This window comes from Mobula hypostoma, chromosome 7 (assembly GCF_963921235.1).
Source record: "Mobula hypostoma chromosome 7, sMobHyp1.1, whole genome shotgun sequence".
In the NCBI taxonomy this organism is placed as follows: Eukaryota; Metazoa; Chordata; class Chondrichthyes; order Myliobatiformes; family Myliobatidae; genus Mobula; species Mobula hypostoma.
In genome coordinates, this window is record NC_086103.1 from 135,699,853 (window position 1) to 135,720,254 (window position 20,402).

The 20,402-nt window shown below is 41.6% G+C and overlaps 1 protein-coding gene across 6 annotated transcripts in view; it reads right to left on the reverse strand.

Annotated features, from left to right (window-relative positions):
• dcun1d5 (DCN1, defective in cullin neddylation 1, domain containing 5 (S. cerevisiae)) overlaps nucleotides 1-14,322 on the reverse strand; it is a 35,157-nt gene extending 20,835 nt beyond the window's left edge. The window contains exons 1-5 of one of the 6 annotated variants that reach the window (XM_063054083.1): nucleotides 14,160-14,322; nucleotides 12,484-12,537; nucleotides 6,312-6,354; nucleotides 6,117-6,234; nucleotides 5,163-5,242 (exon numbers count right to left, since the gene is read on the reverse strand). In XM_063054083.1, the coding sequence (XP_062910153.1) occupies nucleotides 5,163-5,242; nucleotides 6,117-6,187 (151 nt within the window). In that variant the 5' untranslated portion in view covers nucleotides 6,188-6,234; nucleotides 6,312-6,354; nucleotides 12,484-12,537; nucleotides 14,160-14,322. Of the gene's footprint in view, nucleotides 1-5,162; nucleotides 5,252-6,116; nucleotides 6,235-6,311; nucleotides 6,355-12,483; nucleotides 12,538-13,254; nucleotides 13,275-13,444; nucleotides 13,527-13,623; nucleotides 13,840-14,159 lie in introns of those variants that run through there. The other 5 variants (XM_063054077.1, XM_063054078.1, XM_063054080.1 and 2 more) reach the window with 5 other exon arrangements.
• Nucleotides 14,323-20,402: the final 6,080 nt, after the last annotated feature.

A 20,402-nucleotide genomic window follows, 5' to 3' on the forward strand; every position in this document is an offset into this window, starting at 1 on the left:
AAATTAAATTAAGCTATGAAAAATCACAACAGAGTGAAATACCTCTTCAGAAAACTACGTGAATCTTATTCTATTACTTTTTTAACTGGTTGAACACTTGTTATCAAGATCACCAGAAAGCAAGCAATTAACCAGTAACAATTTAGTCTTTTAAACAGTCTCCTTTATTTTGTATAAAGCCTAATGAGGTGAAACAATTTCAGAATGCCTTTGACAAATTGCCACACACAAGGCTGCTAAACAAACGCCCATGGTATTACAGGAAAGATACTAGCGTGAATAGATGATTGGCTGACTGGTAGGAGGCAAAGACTGGGAATAAAGGGGATGTTTTCTAGTTGGCTGCTGGTGACTAGTGGTGTTCCATAGCAGTCAGTGTTAGAACCACTGCTTTTCATGTTATATGTCAGTAATTTAGATGCTGGAATTGATGGCTTTGTTGTAAAGTTTGTGAACAATATGAAGATAGGTGGAGGGGCAGGTAGTGTTGAGGAAGCAGGGAGTCTACAGAAGCACTTGGACAGATTAGGAGAATGGGCAAAGAGGTGGCAGATGAAAGTGTCAGGAAGTGTATGGTTATGCATTTTGACAGAAGGAATAAAAGCGTAGAATGTTTTCCAAATGAGGAGAAAATTCAGAGGTGCAAAAGGAATAGAGAGTCCTCGAGCAGTATTCCCTAAACATTAATTTGCAGACTGAGTCAGTGGTAAAGAAGGCAAATGCAATGTTAGCATTCATTTCAAAAGGACTAGAATATAAGAGCAAGGATGAAATGTTGAGACTTTGTACGACATCGGTCAGACCACACTTGGAAGATGGCGAGTTGTTTTGGGCTTCTTATCTGAGAAAGGAAGTGCTGGGATTGTAGAGGGTCCAAAGGTTGATGAGAATGATCCTGGGAAAGAAGGGGTTAACATATGTGATTGTTTGATGGCTCTGGGCCTGCACTCACTGAAGTCTAGGAATATGGGAGAGGATTTTTTTTAAAATTTTAAAGAAAGTCTGTCCCGAGCCTCGTGGCCCATCAGGCCAGTGTTTATGCCGGTTTCTGTGGCATGAAGTGACTTAGAGTACGAGACCCCCCCCCCCCAGATAGGACGCCAGTGCGAGGTTAACCCCCAGCGTTTTTGCCAGTAACCATTCTCAGCTGGGTAGACTGGAGCATTGTGTGGTTAAGTACCTTGCTCAAGGACACACACACTACGTCAGCCGAGGCTCGAATCCACGACCTTCAGATCACTAGTCCAACGTCCTAACCACTTGGCCATGCACCACATAGTACGGGGGTGGGGGGGGGGGGATTTCATTGAAACTTATCAAATATCAAAAGGCCTATACAAGATTGGATGTGGAGAGGATGTTTCCTACACTGGAGGATTTTAGGACGGGCGGGGGGGGGGGGGCAATGTTCTAAGTTCAAAATAAATTTATTATCAAAGTAACTATACATCACCATAAGCAACCCTGAGATTAGTTTTCTTGTGAGCCTACTCAATAAATCCATAATAGAATTATAACGATAATAAAAACAATTGATGATTGCATCAACTCGGGCGTTCAACCAGTGTGCAAAGGACAGCAAGCTGTGCAAATGCAAAAATAAACAAAAAAGAAATAAGTATCAAGAACATGAGATGAAGAGTCTTTGAAAGAGAATCCATAGGTTGTGGGAACATTTCAATGATGGGGCAAGTGAAGTTAAATGAAGTTATCTCCTTTGTTTCAAGAGCCAAATGGTTGAGTTGTAAAAACTGTTCCTGAACCCGGTGGTGTGGGTCCCGAGAGTCCCGTACCTTCTTCCTATTGGCAGCAACAAGAAGAGAGTGGTGGGGATCACTGATGGTGGATGTTGCTTCCTTGTGCCAAAGTTTCATATAAATATAGTGTGGAGAGTATTGGTGTTGGACTGGGCTGTATCCAGTACTTTTTGTAGTATTTTCTGTTCAAGGGCATTGGTGTTTCCATACCAGGCTGTGATGCAGCCAGTCAATATACTCTTCACCATACATCTATAGAAGTTTGTCAAGGTTTTAGATGTTATGCTGAATCTTCATAAGGAATTTAAAGTTGCTGACCCTCTCTGCCTCTGATCCTCTAATGATTGGCTCACGGGTCTCTGGTTTCCTCCTCCTGAAGTCAGTAATCAGCTCCTTGGTCTTGCTGGTATTGAGTAAGAGGTTGTTGTTGTGGCACCACTCAGCCAGGTTTTCAATCTCCCTCCCTCTAATGCTGATTTGTCACCACCTTTGATTAGGCCTACAACAATGGTGTTGTCAGCAAACTTGAGTTTGGCATTAGAATTATGCTTAGCTATATTGTCACAGGTGTAAAGCAAGCAGAGCAGGAGGCTAAGCACACAGGCTTGTGATGCATCTGTACTGATGGGAGTTTCTGGAGATGTAGTTGCCAATCTGAACTGACTCGGTCGGGTCTGTAAGTGAGGCAATGGAGGATCCAATTGCACAAGGAGGTATTGAGGTCAAGGTCTTGAAGCTTATTGATTGATTTTGAGGGGATGATGGTATTGAATGCTGAACTGTAGTCGATAAAGAGCATCCTGATGTATGCACCTTTGCTGTCCAGATGTTGCAGGATTGACTGAAGAGCCAATGAGATGGCATCTGCTGTGGAACTATTGCTCCAGTAAACAAACTGGAGCAGATGGAACTCGCTTCTCAGGCAGGAGTTGATGTTTCATCACCAACCTCTCAATATACTTCACGACTGTGGATGCAAGTGCTATTGGACAATAGCCATTGAGGCAGCTGACCTCGCTCATAATACAAGGACATCCCTTTACAACAGAGATGGGGAGGAATTTCTTTAACCAGAGGTTGGCGAATCTGTGGAATTCATTGCCATGGATGGCTGATGAGGTCAAGTCACTGGGTATATTTAAAGTGGAGGTTGATAGGTTCTTTATTAATAAGGGTGTCAAAGGCTATGAGGTAAAGGCAGGAGAATAGGGTTGAGAGGCAAAATAAACCAGCCATAATAGAATGGGAGAGCAGACTTGATGAGCCAAATAGCCTAATTCTGCTCCTATGTCTTATGGTCTTAAGTGCTATCTCCATAGGCAGCTTAAAAATTCAAAGACAAAGTTTTCCAAAAGGCGAATGAAACCAAACAAACACCGGAAATGAGGGTACTAAACAACAACACAAATACAATTTAGTGACCAATCCAAAAATTTGTCGCTCCACCTGATTTCTAAGTTTTCAGTTTTCCAATGCATGTTAAATAAAATAACAACAATAAACATGCTTTTCTTATCTAGATCTTTTGTTATGCAGCGGACATGCATCACGATGAAGGCAGCTGTAGCAAGACAGGAGCAATGTTTAAGCTTCAAATTCAAGCTTCTGCAAACAAGCCTAAATTCCATTGAACAAACCCAGCCATGATAAAATATTTATTGCACGCATGCATGAAAGGATAACAATATTAACTATTTCACACAGAAAATCTATTTTTAAATGTTGATACTGAAGAACAGAAGCCATCCGAAAGAAATAACCTAAATGCACTGAAATGCCAAATGCTGAATTAAATCCAAAAGCAAAGCTGATGTGTGTTTTGTGAATAAGAGCAAAAAAAAAGCTGAATATCAAAGAAAAACTGCAGATATGAAAATGAGATAAAACAGAAAATGCTGGAAACATTCAAGTGTTTGAGGCAAGAAAGTTAACATTTCAGGTGAAAGATCCTATGCTCAGTTCTGACAAAGGAATTTAGACTTAAAGCATTGTTTCTCTCCCACAGATGCTGTTCGAGCTAAATGTTTTTGGCATTTTCTGTTTCATTCCTCTGAAACTGCGGTTGATTTGTGAAGGCAATTACTTAGAACAAATTTCTGCTTGATTGATTCTGTGTCTGAGCAGATGTATTTAATATTGACCATGGGTACCAAGCAGTTCCCCATGCCGTATCTTGGATGGCTTTAAGCTTTGAAAGAATATGCTATCAGAACACATTAAATAAATGAAATAGTTTCAATGCTATAGTAGTTGCAATATAGAGTATGACTCTGACCCTAATGAACCCAATAGTAATGTATCACAGGAGTTAGCTACAGGTGGGACAGAAGCAGTTGCACTTTAATGGAATGTTATGACTGTAGATGAATTGGTCAATCTACTTAGTCATTGGCACAGCATACTAAAATCATACTAGTGTTTAGAGTTAATAAAATTAGAACACCACCACCCTCCCAAATCCAGAGCTCCTGATCTTCATTACTGAAATGGAAAGGTGTTGAAAAACTTGGTATTTTCCAACAGAGGGAGAGAAGGTTCAGGTGTGCAAGAGTCATTCATAGACTGCATCAGCACATCTCCTTCATTTTGTCTAGAGTGCCACCAGCAGAAACCTGGCATGAAGTTGCCTGCTTGTCCTTGACTGCAGCCGACATACAGACCAGCAAGGGGAAAAAAGGGGTACATTCCCTCAAGTTAAGTTAAAACAAAAAATCATTTGCTAGAATGTTGTTAGATACCTTTTGAATACTCACCGAAGAGTTAAGTAAAGATAGAATTTGTGGTGCCATGTTCAATGACATTTTCTTATGAAAGTGCAATGTGATTTTGTCCAAAACCTGTCACAAATGATAAGCTTTCAATAACCACATCACAAAATACTGGGGTAGAGCAATTCAGAAAGATCTCAAAGCCTCTATATTTGGGAAATATGCTTAATAATTTGTACATTTCTTTGCAGTACTATAGTACCATCTTTATTTAGACTAAAAGCCGCTTACCATTTATGTACTTCAATAATATTGCACTGGTTTGTTGTTGGGTAAGGTATGATGGGGGCAACAGAAGGGAAGTCCTTTTTTTGTAGAAATATTAGTCAAGAATGTGTCCAATTAAAATGCTCAGGTTAACAGACAGAACAAACATGCTCTTCTCATCTGCTGTTATGCAACTGACATGCAACAGATTTAACAGAAATGCTGCACTGCAATAGCACCGTTTACTAATTTTCCACTGCTCCAACACACTTAAAAACCATGTTCTCCTTTATTCAGATCCTGCAGAAAAAGTACCCATTTTAATCTAGCTCTCCTCAAAATATTTTGTAAGCATTTCAATGAGGACAAATAATTACATTAAGGCATCATAATCTGCCATGATATAACAATATACCTTCAAAATTCTTACCTGCATATTCATAAAACCAAGCTAGGCACTTTTTGCTTGAAAAACTGTCATCACTTATTAATCTAGATGGTGTCTGTACTCTACAGAAACTTAAAAAGACAAAAGCTGGTCAGTGCGCCATTTGCCATGAAACAGCTTAATTTTTATTTCATTCTTCAGGCTCTTATGTTACAAAGGAACATGCATTAAAACAAGCCGTTAGACCTAATAAACCCAGTCTGCCACCTTAGCTCAACTGTAGCCTTCCCACCCCTATTCTCATCTGAATGTAATAGGAAGACTGGTTGACATGGACCAGTTGGCTTGAAGAGCCTGTCTCCATGCTGTGAAGATGAAGATTTATTTTATTTATTTAAAAAAAATCTTTAGTACAATTTGTTTTCCCCAAAAGCCTCAGTTAAAATATCCCAATCTCATAATAAAAAATTTAGAAGAATTAAGCAGTGGCGATGAGTGAATCTGTTTTGATATCAAGGACATATCCTTGCATGTTAAATGTATGTTAAGCAAAATATGCCTCTTCAGTTTCAGTTACTGACAAGAGAGAATGAAAATAGATTTCCCCAACCAAATGAAATTCTGGTCCATGTATGCCCGTCACTCATGTTAAGAGTTGCTGAAATTAATAACATTACTAAACAGTATTTAAAAACATTAAATTATCTGAGAAAACAACTGTTTATACATCAAATTAATCACAGGAGATTTTATATTAAAGTCAGGAACCAACCTTCTACGCTTTATTTTGTACACAAATGGAGAGCTGTTATTTCTAAGATGCAGTTTAAAATAATCCCGCAGTCAATTTGTAATACCTAATCTTGAGTGAATTTGAATTAGAAAATTGTTGGTAAGTGTTTGTGATTATAATTGACATCAATGTGATGTTTGGAGGGAGGTGTGGCTTGGAGGGAGAGAGTGAAAGAAAGATGTTAAACTTAAATTGGTACTCACCTGTTTATCCTACACTTTTTCATGCTGGCGTCTTCTGATCCTGAAGATTTTCTCTTCTTCTTAACAGGCATTTTGTGAGCACACCAAAATACAGAACAGGTGCACTGAAAGGAGCTACCTACAACAGTTTACAGATTGGTCAGTTCCACCTTTATGATAGTCACTTATTCAATTAGCCATTTTTATTGTGCTTACCTATATTTTGATCACCTTGGCCATTCGGATCCTCTTTCAAATTCTGTTAAACAACAGCATAAAAAGAAACTAATGATGACAAATTCTTCCATAATTTCCCAATATGGACTCAAGGAACAAGAATTTTAAGATGAATTGTGTATACAACTTTTGAACATTGAGCACCTAAAGACATACATCCACCATATAAACAATTCACTCTCCCAACTAATTACCAGAATCACCATGGATATTGTTGCTGAGCTTTACAGAACAAAAGATATTTAAAAAAAACACAGCAGTGCAAAATCTATTTGTTAAGTCATAAATTAGAAACCAGAAAACTCAATATCCTAGAAAAAACTCTAGATCACGTTATGAAACAAGAAAACTTTCCTTCGGAATGACATTCACATACAGCATCTTGAAACTTAGTCAACTTATTTTTTTTTTAAAAAACCAAAGTGATTCTCCATGCACTAGATGTGGCATTGGAAGTGAAACCCATTGAAATGTGGCCTATTTAATTTCCAAATATTGCACAATTTTTCAGGTCAGCTTGATTATACCGTCCATGTAATTAGCCAAGTTTAAGATATTGGAATGCGAGCTTACATTAACAGAAGAAACAGCTTGGTCTTCGTATGGAGATCAATTGCTTTTCATGGCTCCTTTATCCCTTTGTACTGCAGAATATTTTGCACTTCCCTTCCAGTTCAGCTTTCAGTTTACTGAAGGCCACTGAAAATCAAACTCTCACCAAGTCTGAAGGCAGCTAAACATTGTATTAGCTAAATTATTGATAAAAAAATGTGATACGTTCACTGAACATCTTCAAAGTGTCTTGAATAAGATGTTTCGTTCTGATGACCAAATTGTTACAAAAACTATGAATGCATATCAGCTTTTAGGCAATTATCTTTGCTCCAAATAAATATAATGACCAATTTTAAAGTTTAATTCACAGCACAATTATTAAATTTTAAAACTCAGCCTTCCTCAAAAATATTTGCGAAAGCAGTACTTTGGAATTGTTCCAATAGCATTTTTCCATTTGGAAGAAATGATGGAGAATGCTGCACAAACAATTCAGATTAGTCTGAAGTATAATTTTATAAACTGATTGCATTCAATCAATAGAATGATCAACAAAACTGCAATCCTGAGTAGCCTTTTAATCTTTGTTCCACCCAACAGCAAGCAAGATCAAATTAGTTAAACTTGTCCACTGCAATCCTTGGTAAATTAGTCTTGATGTTACATTCCACATGTTGCCTAATTTGGTTGCAGCTACAGGGGTGCAGATGCACGGATGAAATCTAGATTGCCAAAAGGACATCTCGTACCCAAAGGTAAAGCATCCATCCTATACAACATCCATAGAATGTCGATTTCTATCAATGCCAGAACGCTGTTTCTGGATTTCAGTTCAGCATTCAACACTATTTATTGTCCCACAGACCCTTGGTGAACAAACTCCTTTACATTGGTCTAAATACACCATTGTGCACCTGGGTGCTGGATTTCTTAACCAGTCAGGATGCACAACAGCTCTCCCTCCCTGTCATCCTCAAATCAGGTGTCCCCCACCCCCAGGCCACGTGCTGATCCCACTGGACACTCTACTCACACATGACTACATGGCCAAATGTCCCAGCAATCACATTGTCAAGTATGCAGAATCACAACAGTGGTGGGGCTTATCATCAACAACAATACGACGGCCAACAGAAGACGTGGACGACTTGAGGTCTGGTGCCAGGCAAATGACCTCTTCCCCAATGTCAACAAGACAAAGGACATGGTTATCGACTTTACGAAAACCTGCACCACTCACATCCCTCTTCTTTTTGGTGGCACAGCAGGGGAAACTGAGCAGTTTCAATCATCTGGAAGTGCACATCTTGCACAACCTCTAATGGTCCAAGAACGCATCCTCCGCTGTCAATAAAGCTCACTAACTCCTCCTTTCAGAGAGAGCTGGTCAATGCACATCAATTCTCAGGATCTTCTACAGATGCGCGGTTGAGAGCAACTGAACATGCTGCATCACTATGTGGCATGAACTATACTGCAGCAGACAGGAGGGCTCGACAATAGGTAGTTAAAGCTGGCCAACGCATCAGGGAAGAGGCTATGCAGCATCCAAATCACGATCACTAGCCCCGAAAATATTTACGTCCCCCAAGCAGTCAGGCTGATCAACACCTTCACCCAACCTGCCACCCTACATACACACCTACCATCACTTTATGTCTATACAATCAATGTACATAACAGTTACTTGTATGTTGTGTTTCTAGGATTGCTCTTATACTTGTGTTTTCAATCATTCTTTATGCTTGTGTTTTTTTAATGCTGCATCAGATCCAGAGTAACAATCATTCGGTTCTTCTTTATACTCATACTGAAGAAGGATAATAAACAATCTTGAATTTTCCTGTCTCGATGTTATATAATAGGGATGCTTTGACAACATATTGGAAGCTGTGAGGGCAGGGGCTAGGAATTCCCAGATTTTAAATTCTACATCATGGAGATTAGGGAACAATGACTATGAACATTCAAGTTGAATCCCCAATTTACCTAGTACCTGGGACTCGCATGCTGGTGGCCACCAACAGAAATTTAAGAGCTCTGCTAAAACACTGCATTGACTTGATCGGTTGAGAATCTTTGAATCAACTGTCCCTACATCAGTCTTCCTACAAAATCGGCACATACACAAGCTTGAAGGGTTTGCAGACAATGCTAAATTTGCTAATGTTTTTTGAACATGGACAGGGAAGAAATATGTTCAACCTTGATTTCGAAAGGGGAAAGTGGTTGCCACTGAAATCCCCAACTCTTTGGGGAAAAAAGTCTCTTTTTTGAATGCCATGGAGTGTTGCCTTCTGAGGCTAATAGTCAGATTTTAGAAATAGATCTTTTTTTTGGCGTGTGCATGCATCCATGCGTGCATGTGCGATGTTGGCGGGACGATGTCTTTTTCATGCCTTTACAAGACACGGAGCAAGAGAGAGGTGCGTCACTCCTCACACAGATATTTCGCAGTATTTTCCCCTTTATTTTACGAGGTCGAGTTGCAATCTCGACACTCAACCAGGCACGGATGGAAAGCGTACTCGGGAGCGGGAGCGGCTGGGTTTGAACCCGGGAACCTCCATTCCAAAGTCCGGCGCTGATGTCACTGTGCCACCAGCCGGCCTAGAAATAGATCTTATTCACTTCTTAAAATCATTACATACAAGGTCCATAGTTACAAGAAAATCAAAGTTTTTTTATTACCCTGTTGGATGCGTGAACTTGTTCCATGTTGTTGCAATGTAACATTGGCAACACTCAGCCAAATCAAAACGGATTGCTTCCACCTCTGAGTAATAAAGTTCAAAAATAATCTGGAGACCCAGTAGCACAAGGTTGTTCTTGTGGGCCAGTGTAGGGGGCATCTCTAATTGAGAGATGCAAAAGCAATGTGTGCCAAGCTTCTGCTGCCATCTTGCCAATACCCTACGGAATATCCTGTGGAATGTGGCTGATGGATTTTACCCTTGCATTCCTGCCTAGATCTCGCCATTTCCTTTGCAACAACAAGTGGGAATTAAATTCTTGTATTCCAATTGAGATCTAATATTTTCCATTTTACAACAGAAGTGTTCAATGCACATCACCGTAAAAGTTCAGATTCAGATACTTTTCTTAAATGTCACCAAAGGTTCCCTTCAAAGGCCATTTTTATTTTCCAACCCCGAGCTTTTTGTAGTTTATTTCACTAGTCTCTTGTTGCACATGCACTTGGATACAGCTAGACTGTATTTGGACGCCACAAGACTCTCCTCTTTACTTAGTCAAGATATCTTTAGTTTTGAGTGCAGCAAACTCCTTTCAGGCCAACTACTGATAGGTTTCAAGTTCCTTCAGACTTTACAGCCTTTATGCCTCACTTATGCCTTAGTAGTTATTACTCACTGCGTTTTAATGGTAAATTTCATAATTTCCGTCCATCTGCTAACTGAGAAGCAAACTCTGCACCTCAAAGAGTTGCACAGAAAGGAACTTGATAATGCAGGCTAGAAAGCATGTGTTAAGTCTTGCTCTGCATTTATACATCTGAATTTATTCACATTGCAATGGTCCATTCATGAGCATTTTTATGCAAAACACAAAAAGGGTTAAAATCTTTCCATTTTTATTCTCAAAGCAAATTATGATACCCTTTGAAATCCATAATACTGGAATCCCGGGGATCATAGCTCTTCCAGAAGCAATCAGAATACACATTACAAAGTGCATACAATGGTCTGACCACCTGCAGGTCGCAGCATGGATTGCACTGAGCAGGCCACAAACCTCCACGTATGCTGTTTCTGAGATGAAATATTTCTGTGCTCCAACAAAGCTCAGTTGTGCAAGCTATGGGAGAGAGTTTGGGAAAGATATGGACTTCGCAGACTTTTGCATTCAAACTCAATTCTTGATGTGTGCAAATAGCTGTAATGTCATCATATTTTATTTTACCCTGCTCTCTAGTTGCTATTGGGATTGCCCTTGTGTCCAGAGGAGACAATGGCAGGTTTTATTTGGTACTGAACTTGGGATGTTGTCTAAATATGCAATTAAGAGGGGGTGGGAGCAGTGCATCTTGTAGGTAGTTCCATTACATTGGGCTGTAGTACATTAGGAGTGAAGAGAGGGAAGAAAGACAAAGACAAAATGAGTGAAATGGTCTCTGATCTTGTGCTTTAAGTGCTACTACAAATATATACAGATAATACAATGACAACTTAGATAGTTTACATGACGGAGATATTTTGAGATGTCAGTTAAACTACCCTATGTCATCTAGACATTGTGCTGGTTACTTATAACTCTAAGGATCCTGATAGTGTTGGTAGGTCAGGTTGTTGGCTTTTCTGTTGAAGCTAGCAATTACCTACTGCAAATATGGTACGAATGTTATTTATCCTCTGTAATTAACTGAAATTTGACAGTCTGCTAAAGAAGCAGCTTCCCCTATATTTCTAAATTATAAAAAATGTTCTACTCAATAATTGCCAACTTTCCATTACAAAGGCAAAGTAGTTTTACCTCCTTGATTTCTTGTTTCTCAAATCTATCCACAGCTGATCTGATGCAGATGCCCTCATCCCAGCCTTTGTTATCTTGATTCAATTATTACACCCTCTTCTGGATATCTGCACACAACTTCCTGTAAACAAGCATAATACAACCTACTTGTTTGTATCCTAATTTTTTCCTCCCCATCAAACTATTACCTTGATGGTCAATGACCTATTTGGACCTCCAGTTCAGCAATTACTTGACCTTAATATTCGCATTCATGTTTTCAAACCCCTTGAAGACCCTTCCACTTGCAATCTCTATAACCTCCTACAGCTTTCAAACACTGGGACAGTTCCAGTCTTGTAATTCTGGCCTCATGTACATGCTGATTTTAATCACCAAGTCATAGGCCACTGCTAAGATTCCTTTTCCAAACCTTACCAGCTCTCGGACCATTTAGATAAGAGTCTTAAAGCCACTGATTTGATTAACTTTGTGACCTGCCCAAGTAGGTGTCATGTTTCATGTATAATATTTCAGCAAAATAGCTTTGGAACAATACGAAAGCTGCATGGCTAACTTCCTAATCATGGTTACTTCAAATGAAACCTCAAATGAACCTGTTTTTTTTCCAGCATTTATACCCAATGGATGGGTAGGCAGAACTGGGAACACTGTTGCCTGCAGCACAGTAAAATGATAGAATGCAAAATACGTATTTGCCAAGATTAACTGGTTCACTACAAAATTGTGCTTTTCCACTACTATACAAATATTAATTACAATGTAGTGTGCTGCTGCTACAAAAAGGTAATTTTCAAAGTATTCATAGGTATAATTTGAAATTGATGAACCTGAAAAAATAATGCAATACAGGGACAGATTTATGACAACAGATATTTGATTGCTACATCTCACTGTAGCAAAGTTTCTAGCTTCATTGTATTAGTACCATTCAGGAAGCAAACCGTACCCATTCAAAGATTGTGCAGGCCGCTAAAAAAGGAAAGGTTTCTAGTTGCAAGATGTATTAGATGTATTCTGTTATAATATTTTCAACCATAAACAACCGTTGACCTAATTAAGTCGGAGGGCAAGAGATTAAAGATGGCAATATTCCAACACTTACCAGTCGATTGAACGTTCGAGATATCGGATAGTCTGCCAGTATGAGTCAGTCTCACTAGAAAAAAATTACAACGAGAGTGTTAAACACGGTTTTGTGTACAAATCCCTAACTACAAGGACAAAACACCATCTGCACGTTTAATTGAAATAAAGAGTGCATTAAAAAAATCTCTGGAATGTTACGTTTTCGTTCTGAACGCTGCAGAACAAATCATGAACCAGAAGCAGACTGGACATAACAAAAACAACAGACAATGCTTATGGCATCTTAAATAGGTCCACGAAAAATGCGATGGTTAATTTGACTGCTTTTGAAATTACAACTCTTTCACTGACCTTTAGGCCAATGTTTTCCAACTGGCCTAGGCGACAAATAAAAAGGTAGAAATCAACTAGAAATAAATTCTCTAAAAGCTTAACAAGCAAACCCCAAAATACTATTAAATCTTATGATTAACTCTTGACGTATCTTCAAAGATGGTGACTAACTACGCAATTGTATTGGTAAAGGCCCTCGATCCCACCAGAAGGAGCTGCCGCCAGAACGGAGCTTTGACAGGCAGCATCCGCTCCAATGCCTCGCAATTACTGTGCAATTTAGAGGGGAAGCCGTTTAGAAGAAATGCTAATTACGTTCGGCGGGGCCTTCCTTGACTGAGTGAGCGACCTAGATTCAGGTCAAAAAACAAAGTTACAATAAAATTTCTCTCTACGTCGTTTACAGGATGACTAATTGAAGGACTTAACGATTACTGCGCTGTGCAACACACACCAGCCACCTCTCGACACCAACTTCCGAAAGGCCACCGGGCGTCTCTACTACCGGGCAGGAAATTGTGTGGGTTTCGGAGATTTGGGATCGGGTCTGACAAAGAAATCGCCCTTTCGCGCAGCGGATACACCCCTCCCTCTCACCACCCCCTCCCCCATAAGCAGCACTCAGTAGGAGACAAGCCGGTCACCGAGGGAGAGGGCGGGCTGGCCCGCGCCGGGCAGGAAGACGACATGAAGAGGCTCCGAAGCAGACGCTCTGCTGTCGGAACCCGCCGCCTCGGGGGGAGAAGGATCATCAGCCCTGAGGGGACATCCGGGCCGGACCCGGGAGCCGACGCCCGCCCGCCCACCCTCCCCCTTTACACACCGCACGTATAGAAGGGAGCCGGCGCGGAATGCGGACGGGTCGGGGGGGATCAGAGCGCGGCTGCACCTGTCACCCCGCCGCTCCGGGCAGCCGGGAACACGCGGCGTTTATCCGCTCCCCGCGTTGCCTCTACAGTTCGGTCTCGGCGACTCCAACACCGACACCGCGATCACTTCCGGGGCTGAGGGACAAGGTCGGCGCAGCCACTGCCCGACAGCGCGCACTGTAGGGGGAGCGAGGGTTGCAACCGGGGCGCTGCTGAGACAAGCGCATTGAGTGGCAGGCCTGACACAGCCTGCATTGACCCTGTAGACTGAAATAACCCACGGCAGCAGAGAGCGGCCGCTGGTAATTGTCACCCCGCTGCAAACAAATCACTGCCCAAGGGGAAGACATTTCCCCATCTGGGATGCCGCCGCCAAGCGCAGGTTTCGGGCTGAACTCGCGCCACAGGAGCGGAGTTGGAGCCCAGAGCGATATTATTCTGTACATCCGACCGTCACCACACGCGCTGACCAACAGTCAATTATATTTACAGCTGCAGCACTCCCGTCAGTGGCGGTGCCCCTCAGAGCGACTGCGAGTCATCGTCGTTCATCGCGCCCCTCTTCTGCTCCGCGGTCCTTCCAGAAGGCGGTGCAACTTGTGCGAGGGCGTCCACCTAACAACCCGGCGAATTCCTTAAAGGGGACAGCGCCGCCCCGCGCTTGTGCCAGCTTTCTCTGGTATTGTCTATGCAGGAGATGGTGGTTTACCGCTTTAAGCCACGGCGCAATGACGTTCCCTTGCTCGGCGATGCGTCACTTCCGCTCTGCTGGGCCGTTGCCGTGTGGGGTAACCGTGGACGCTGTTTGTTGCCAACCGGGCGGGCTTGTGCTGATCGCCCGGCCAGGCGCTCGTCCCGCCAGCTCCTACCTCCCAGTTCGGCGAGCTCTGGAGTTAGTTACCACCCATAACGCGGTAGTGCGGAGATTTGCCCCGTGGGGACGCGGAGCGTGTTGAAAACGGCGGGACAAGTCCGGTAAGATGGTAGCGCGCTTGGTCGCAGCTGCCTCTCTGGGTCCAACGCCTGAGACAAATGTGCGTCTTATCACGAACAAGAGAAAATCTGCAGATGTTGGAACTTTATAGTGTTTTAGATTACCACTGTCCAAAAAAGCCTTGCGACCAAAAGAAAAATATTTAAGACACACGTCTAGCACACACAAAATGCTGGAGGAGCTCAGCAGGTCAGGCAGCACCTGTGAAAATGAGATAATAGTCGATGTCAGGGCTGTTGAATGGTCTCGGCTGGAAACCCTTCTCCATACATGCTGTCAGGCTTGCTGAGTTCCTCCAGCATTTTGTCTGTGCTAGACGTGGGTCTTAAATATTTTCCTTGTGGTCGCAAGGCCTTTTTGGACAGTGGTTATCTAAAATACTGTAAATCGGGTGTATTGGGGAGACCGACTGCAAGGAAGCTGCATGGCTTTGGTTCCTGTGCGAACAGGACCTCGTGCCTGTTACAGATATCCAGCGACGGAGGCGCTGTGGGAAAGTAGAGTAGAGCTACTAGGACTTGATGTCTCTATCCCTATGGTAAGTTGGCACTCTCGATGTTGGCAGTGGGTTTGGAGTGATGACAAGGAGGGAGGGTAGGTACGTCATCGGGGTCATCAGGTGGGCACCCTCCTTTGACGTTTCGTTGATAAGCCCACGACATCTCCAGAGGGCTCAACGGTGCTACCTGGCGTCCCAGATACACCCCCCTCAGTTCCATACCCTCCTGTCTTCATCTTGCAGCCCAGTTGTTGTCTTTCCTTTTAATCCAAATCCAATTGCTGCTTTCTTCTGCTGTATTTGACAGCTTGTTGGAGGGAGTGACCCCTCACCCCCATCTTCTTCAATAGACTGGTCCTGGTCATAGATGTAGCAACCAATCCTCTGCATCCCACTTCTACAGGGAAAATCTGTGCTGGGTTGGGGCCTGGTCCCCTACAGGATGACTTTTCCGCTTGTATTACTCTGCAGTCTTCGCTCCCTGGAAGGCAAGCTGGATTTACGGCGCAAGATGAAGAACTGATGTGACACTGAAATATCGCTGCAGGACAGCATCACATGCATAATCAAACTTAAGGCCAATGCACTCAGGGACGTGCTAATATTTTTGTGACTGTATGTACTATTATTACTATGTGTATTGTGTGTGAATTATGTACTGTGTTTTGCACTTGGCCCAGGAGCAAGGCTATTTCATGTATCGCTATATATACAGTGGCATGCAAAAGTTTGGGCACCCCTGGTCAAAATTTCTGTTGCTGTGAATAGCTAAGTGAGTAAAAGATGAACTGATTCCCAAAAGGCATAAAGTTAAAGATGGCACATTTCTTTAATATTTTAAGCAAGAAAACATTTTTATTTCCATCTTTCACAGTTTCAAAATAACAAAACAGGAAAAGGGCTAGAAGCAAAAGTTTGGGCACCCTGCATGGCAGTACTTAGTAACACCCACTTTGGCAAGTATCACAGCTTGTAAATGCTTTTTGTAGCCAGCTAAGAGTCTTTTAATTCTTGTTTGGGGGATTTTCGCCCATTCTTCCCTGCAAAAGGCTTCTAGTTCTGTGAGATTCTTGGGCCGTCTTGCATGCACTGCTCTTTTGAGGTCTATCCACAGATTCTCGAAGATGTTTAGGTCGGGGACTGTGAGGGCCATGGCAAAAACTTCAGCTTGCGCCTCTTGAGGTAGTCCATTGTGGATTTTGAGGTGTGTTTAGGATCATTATCCTGTTGTAAAAGCCATCCTCTTTCCATCTTCGGCTTTTTTACTGACAGTGTGATGTTGGCTTCCAGAATTTGCTGGTATTTAATTGAATTCATTCTTCCCTCTACCAGTAAATGTTCCCCGTGCCACTGGCTGCAACACAAGCCCAAAGCATGATTGATCCACTCCTGTGAGAGGTTCTTTTCATGAAATTCTGCACCCTTTTTTCTCCAAATATACCTTTGCTCATTGCGGCTAAAAATTTCTACTTTAACTTCATCAGTCCACAGGACTTGTTTCCAAAATGCATCAGGCTTGTTTAGATGTTGCTCTGAACCTTTTGAATAGAACTTTTTGGCTGCAATGAGCAAAGTTTGGAGAAAAAAGGGTGCAGAATTTCATGAAAAGAACCCCTCTCCAACTGTTAAGCACAGGGGCGGATCAATCATGCTTTGGGCTTGTGTTGCAGCCAGTGGCACGGGGAACATTTACTGGTAGAGAGAAGAATGAATTCAATTAAATACCAGCAAATTCTGGAAGCAAACATCACTGTCTGTAAAAAAGCTGAAGATGGAAAGAGGATGGCTTCTACAACTGGATAATGATCCTAAACACACCTCAAAATCCACAATGGACTACCTCAAGAGGCGCAAGCTGAAGTTTTTGCCATGGCCCTCACAGTCCCCTGACCTAAACATCTTCGAGAATCTGTGGATAGACCTCAAAAGAGCAGTGCATGCAAGATGGCCCAAGAATCTCACAGAACTAGAAGCCTTTTGCAGGGAAGAATGGGTGAAAATCCCCCAGACAAGAATTGAAAGACTCTTAGCTGGCTACAAAAAGCATTTACAAGCTGTGATACTTGCCAAAGTGGGTATTACTAAGTACTGCCATGCAAGGTGCCCAAACTTTTACTTCAGGCCCTTTTCCTTTTTTGTTATTTTGAAACTGCAAAGGATGGAAATAAAAAAGTTTTCTTGCTTAAAATATTAAAGAAATGTGTCATCTTTAACCTTATGCCTTTTAGAAATCAGTTCATTTTTTACACGCTTAGCTATTCACAGTAACCAGGGGTGCCCAAAATTTTGCATATCACTGTATGTATATGGTGAGTGACAATTAAAACTTGAACTGAGCCAAAGGAAGCTTCACCCACTGCCCACTGGTACAATGAGATCCTTTCTCCTAGGGAAATGTGATGGGCTGTTCTATTGAGTGCTGTGGAGGTACAAAGGGACTTGAGAGTCCTCATGCAGGACTCCCTGAAGGTTAACTTGCAGGCTGAGTTGGTAGTAAGCAAAGCAAATGCAATGTTCGCATTCTTTTTGAAATGACTAGAATATAGAAGCATGGATGTAATGATAAATCTTCATAAGGTTACATGTGGAATTTTTTGAGCAGTTTTTGGGCTCCTTAATCCATGAAAGTATGTGCTGGCATTGGAGAAGGTCCAGAGGAGGTTTCTGAGAATGATCTTGAGGCTGAAAAGGTTAACATATGAGGAGCATTTGATGGATCTGGGTTTAGGACAAGGAGAGTCTCATTGAAACCTACCAAATATTGAGAGGCCTGGATAGAGTAGATGTGGAGAAGATGTTTCTAGTAGAGGGAGAGTCTTGGATAGGTGTGAACAGCCTCTGTATAACAGGATGTCTCTTTCGAACAGAGATGAGATGAAATTTCATTAGCCAGAAGCTGGTGAATCTATGGAATTCATTGCTATAGATGGCTGTGGAGGCCAAGTCATTGGGTATATTTAAAGCTGAGGTTGCTATGTTCCTGATTAGTAAGGATAGCAAAGCATAAAGGGAGAAGACAGGAGAATGGTGTTGAAAGGGAATAAAATCAGCCATGATTGAATGGCGGAGCAGGCTTGTTGGGCAATATGGCTTAATTCTCCTCTGTCTTATGATCTTATTTCTCATCACGTTTTTGGTGATATTTATGCATTGATAATGGCTTGAGATTGATTTCAGTCAGAAGAAATTATCTTGCCCCATCAACTCTGTTGTCTCTTTTACTGTAGCAGGAGTGAGATATACCAGCTAGTGGTGTCACAGCAACAACCTTGTGCTCGATGTCAGTAAGATGAAAGAGCTGATTGTGGACTTCAGGAAGGGCAAGACGAAGGAACACATACCAATCCTCATAGAAGGATCAGAAGTGGAGAGAGTGAGCAGTTTCAAGTTCCTGGCTGTCAAGATCTCTGGACCTAATCTGATCCCAATCGATGCAGCTATAAGGAAGGCAAGATGGTGGCTATACTTCATTTGGAGTTTGAAGAGATCTGGTGTGTCAACAAAAACCTCTATAGATGTACTGTGGAGTGTATTCTGACAGGCTGCATCAGTGTCTGGTGTGGGGCGGGGGAGACTTCTACACAGGACTGAAGGAAGCTGCAGAGAGTCGTAAATTTAGTCGGCTCCATCTTGGGTACTAGTCTACAAAGTACCCAGGACATCTTCAAGGAGCGGTGTCTCAGCAAGGCAGTGTCCATTATTAGGGACCCCCAGCACCCAGAGCATGCCCTTTTCTCACTGTTACCAACAGGTAGGAAGTACAGAATCCTGAAGGCACACACTCAGTGATTCAGGAACAGCTTCTTCCCCTCTGCCATCCGATTCCTAAATGGACATTGATCCCATGAACACTCTCTCACTTTCTTTTAACATGTATTATTTCTGTTTTTGCACAATTTCTAATTTCAATTTGCATATACAGTAATTTATTATTTTTTTCTTCTATACTATGTATTGCATTGAACAACTGCTGCTAAGTTAACAAATTTCACGACACATGCTGGTGATAATAAACTTGATTCTGGTTCTAAATGAAGGAGTTTGTTTTCTATGGCTCATTTTGTAGTACTCAACTTTGATTTATAAATTGATTAGATAAGTTGTAGACTTTTCAGCACAGAAATAAATCTAGGATGTCGCTGCCATACATTACTCATGGAAGTGAATTTATTAATTTTTCATAAGAAATATCAAACACTTGATTCTCTCAGATATAGAAGTTCTTTCAGACAATTATTTCCTGGAGATCTAGCTGATGCTTATTGCATTGCTGTTAGTACTAAAACTATTTATTGGTTGTTTACAGGTTGATATGAGCCATAAAATTCACTGTATTTCCTAAGTTGCCACAGTACTTCATTTGGGTACTTTAGGATATCCTGAATTATGAAAGACTGTAAAACTGCAAGCTCTTTGTTTGTCCATGCTTGTTCATACTGAGCCACAGTTCCCTGCCTTTATCATCCAATTGAATCCACTCTCTGGTCACTCTGTCAGTACAAGGTTACATTTTGTTATGGTGAAACCTAATCCAAGTATCTGTGTGGGTTGTCTAATTCATTGTTACTGATCTAATATTGAACTCAATTGTTCCTATTCTAGAGTCTGGAATTCTAGGGATCTTGTTCTTATATATTTTTGGCTTTCACTTTGGTGTATTTTTTTTTTGTTCTTTTATTGCCAGAATGTATTATTTCACAAGTTATCCACATTAAACACAACAACCACTTCTCTCTCCATTTTGCTAAATTCTATTAGTCTTCGTAAGATAGTGTTCAGTTTCTTTGTTATTTACCAAACCTTATACTTATGTATTGTCAGAAATTTTGACTTTTCTAAATCCATACATGAACAAGCATGAGTCCAGGTCTGACATTGTGTGGAGGCAGGGGAATATGTCACTTCCGTATAAGTAGGGCTTGACTTAAAAACCAGAAAAGTGGATAACTTGTGTAGACCTAGTTTTCCCTACCTTAGAAGACTATCTCAGTGTAGAGAAAGATCACCGGATTGATTCTGAGTACTGAGGGGGGATACTCAGTCCTATGAGGAGAATAAGCATACAGCCTTCTCTCTAGAGTTGAGAAGAATTGGAGCTTATTTCACTGAAGCATACAAAATGGGGCACCATGATAGCATAGCGGTTAGCACGAGACTATCACAGCTCAGGGCTTCTGAGTTCAGAGTTCAATCTCTTCATCTCATGTTCTTTATATTTGTTGTTTATTTACTTATTATTA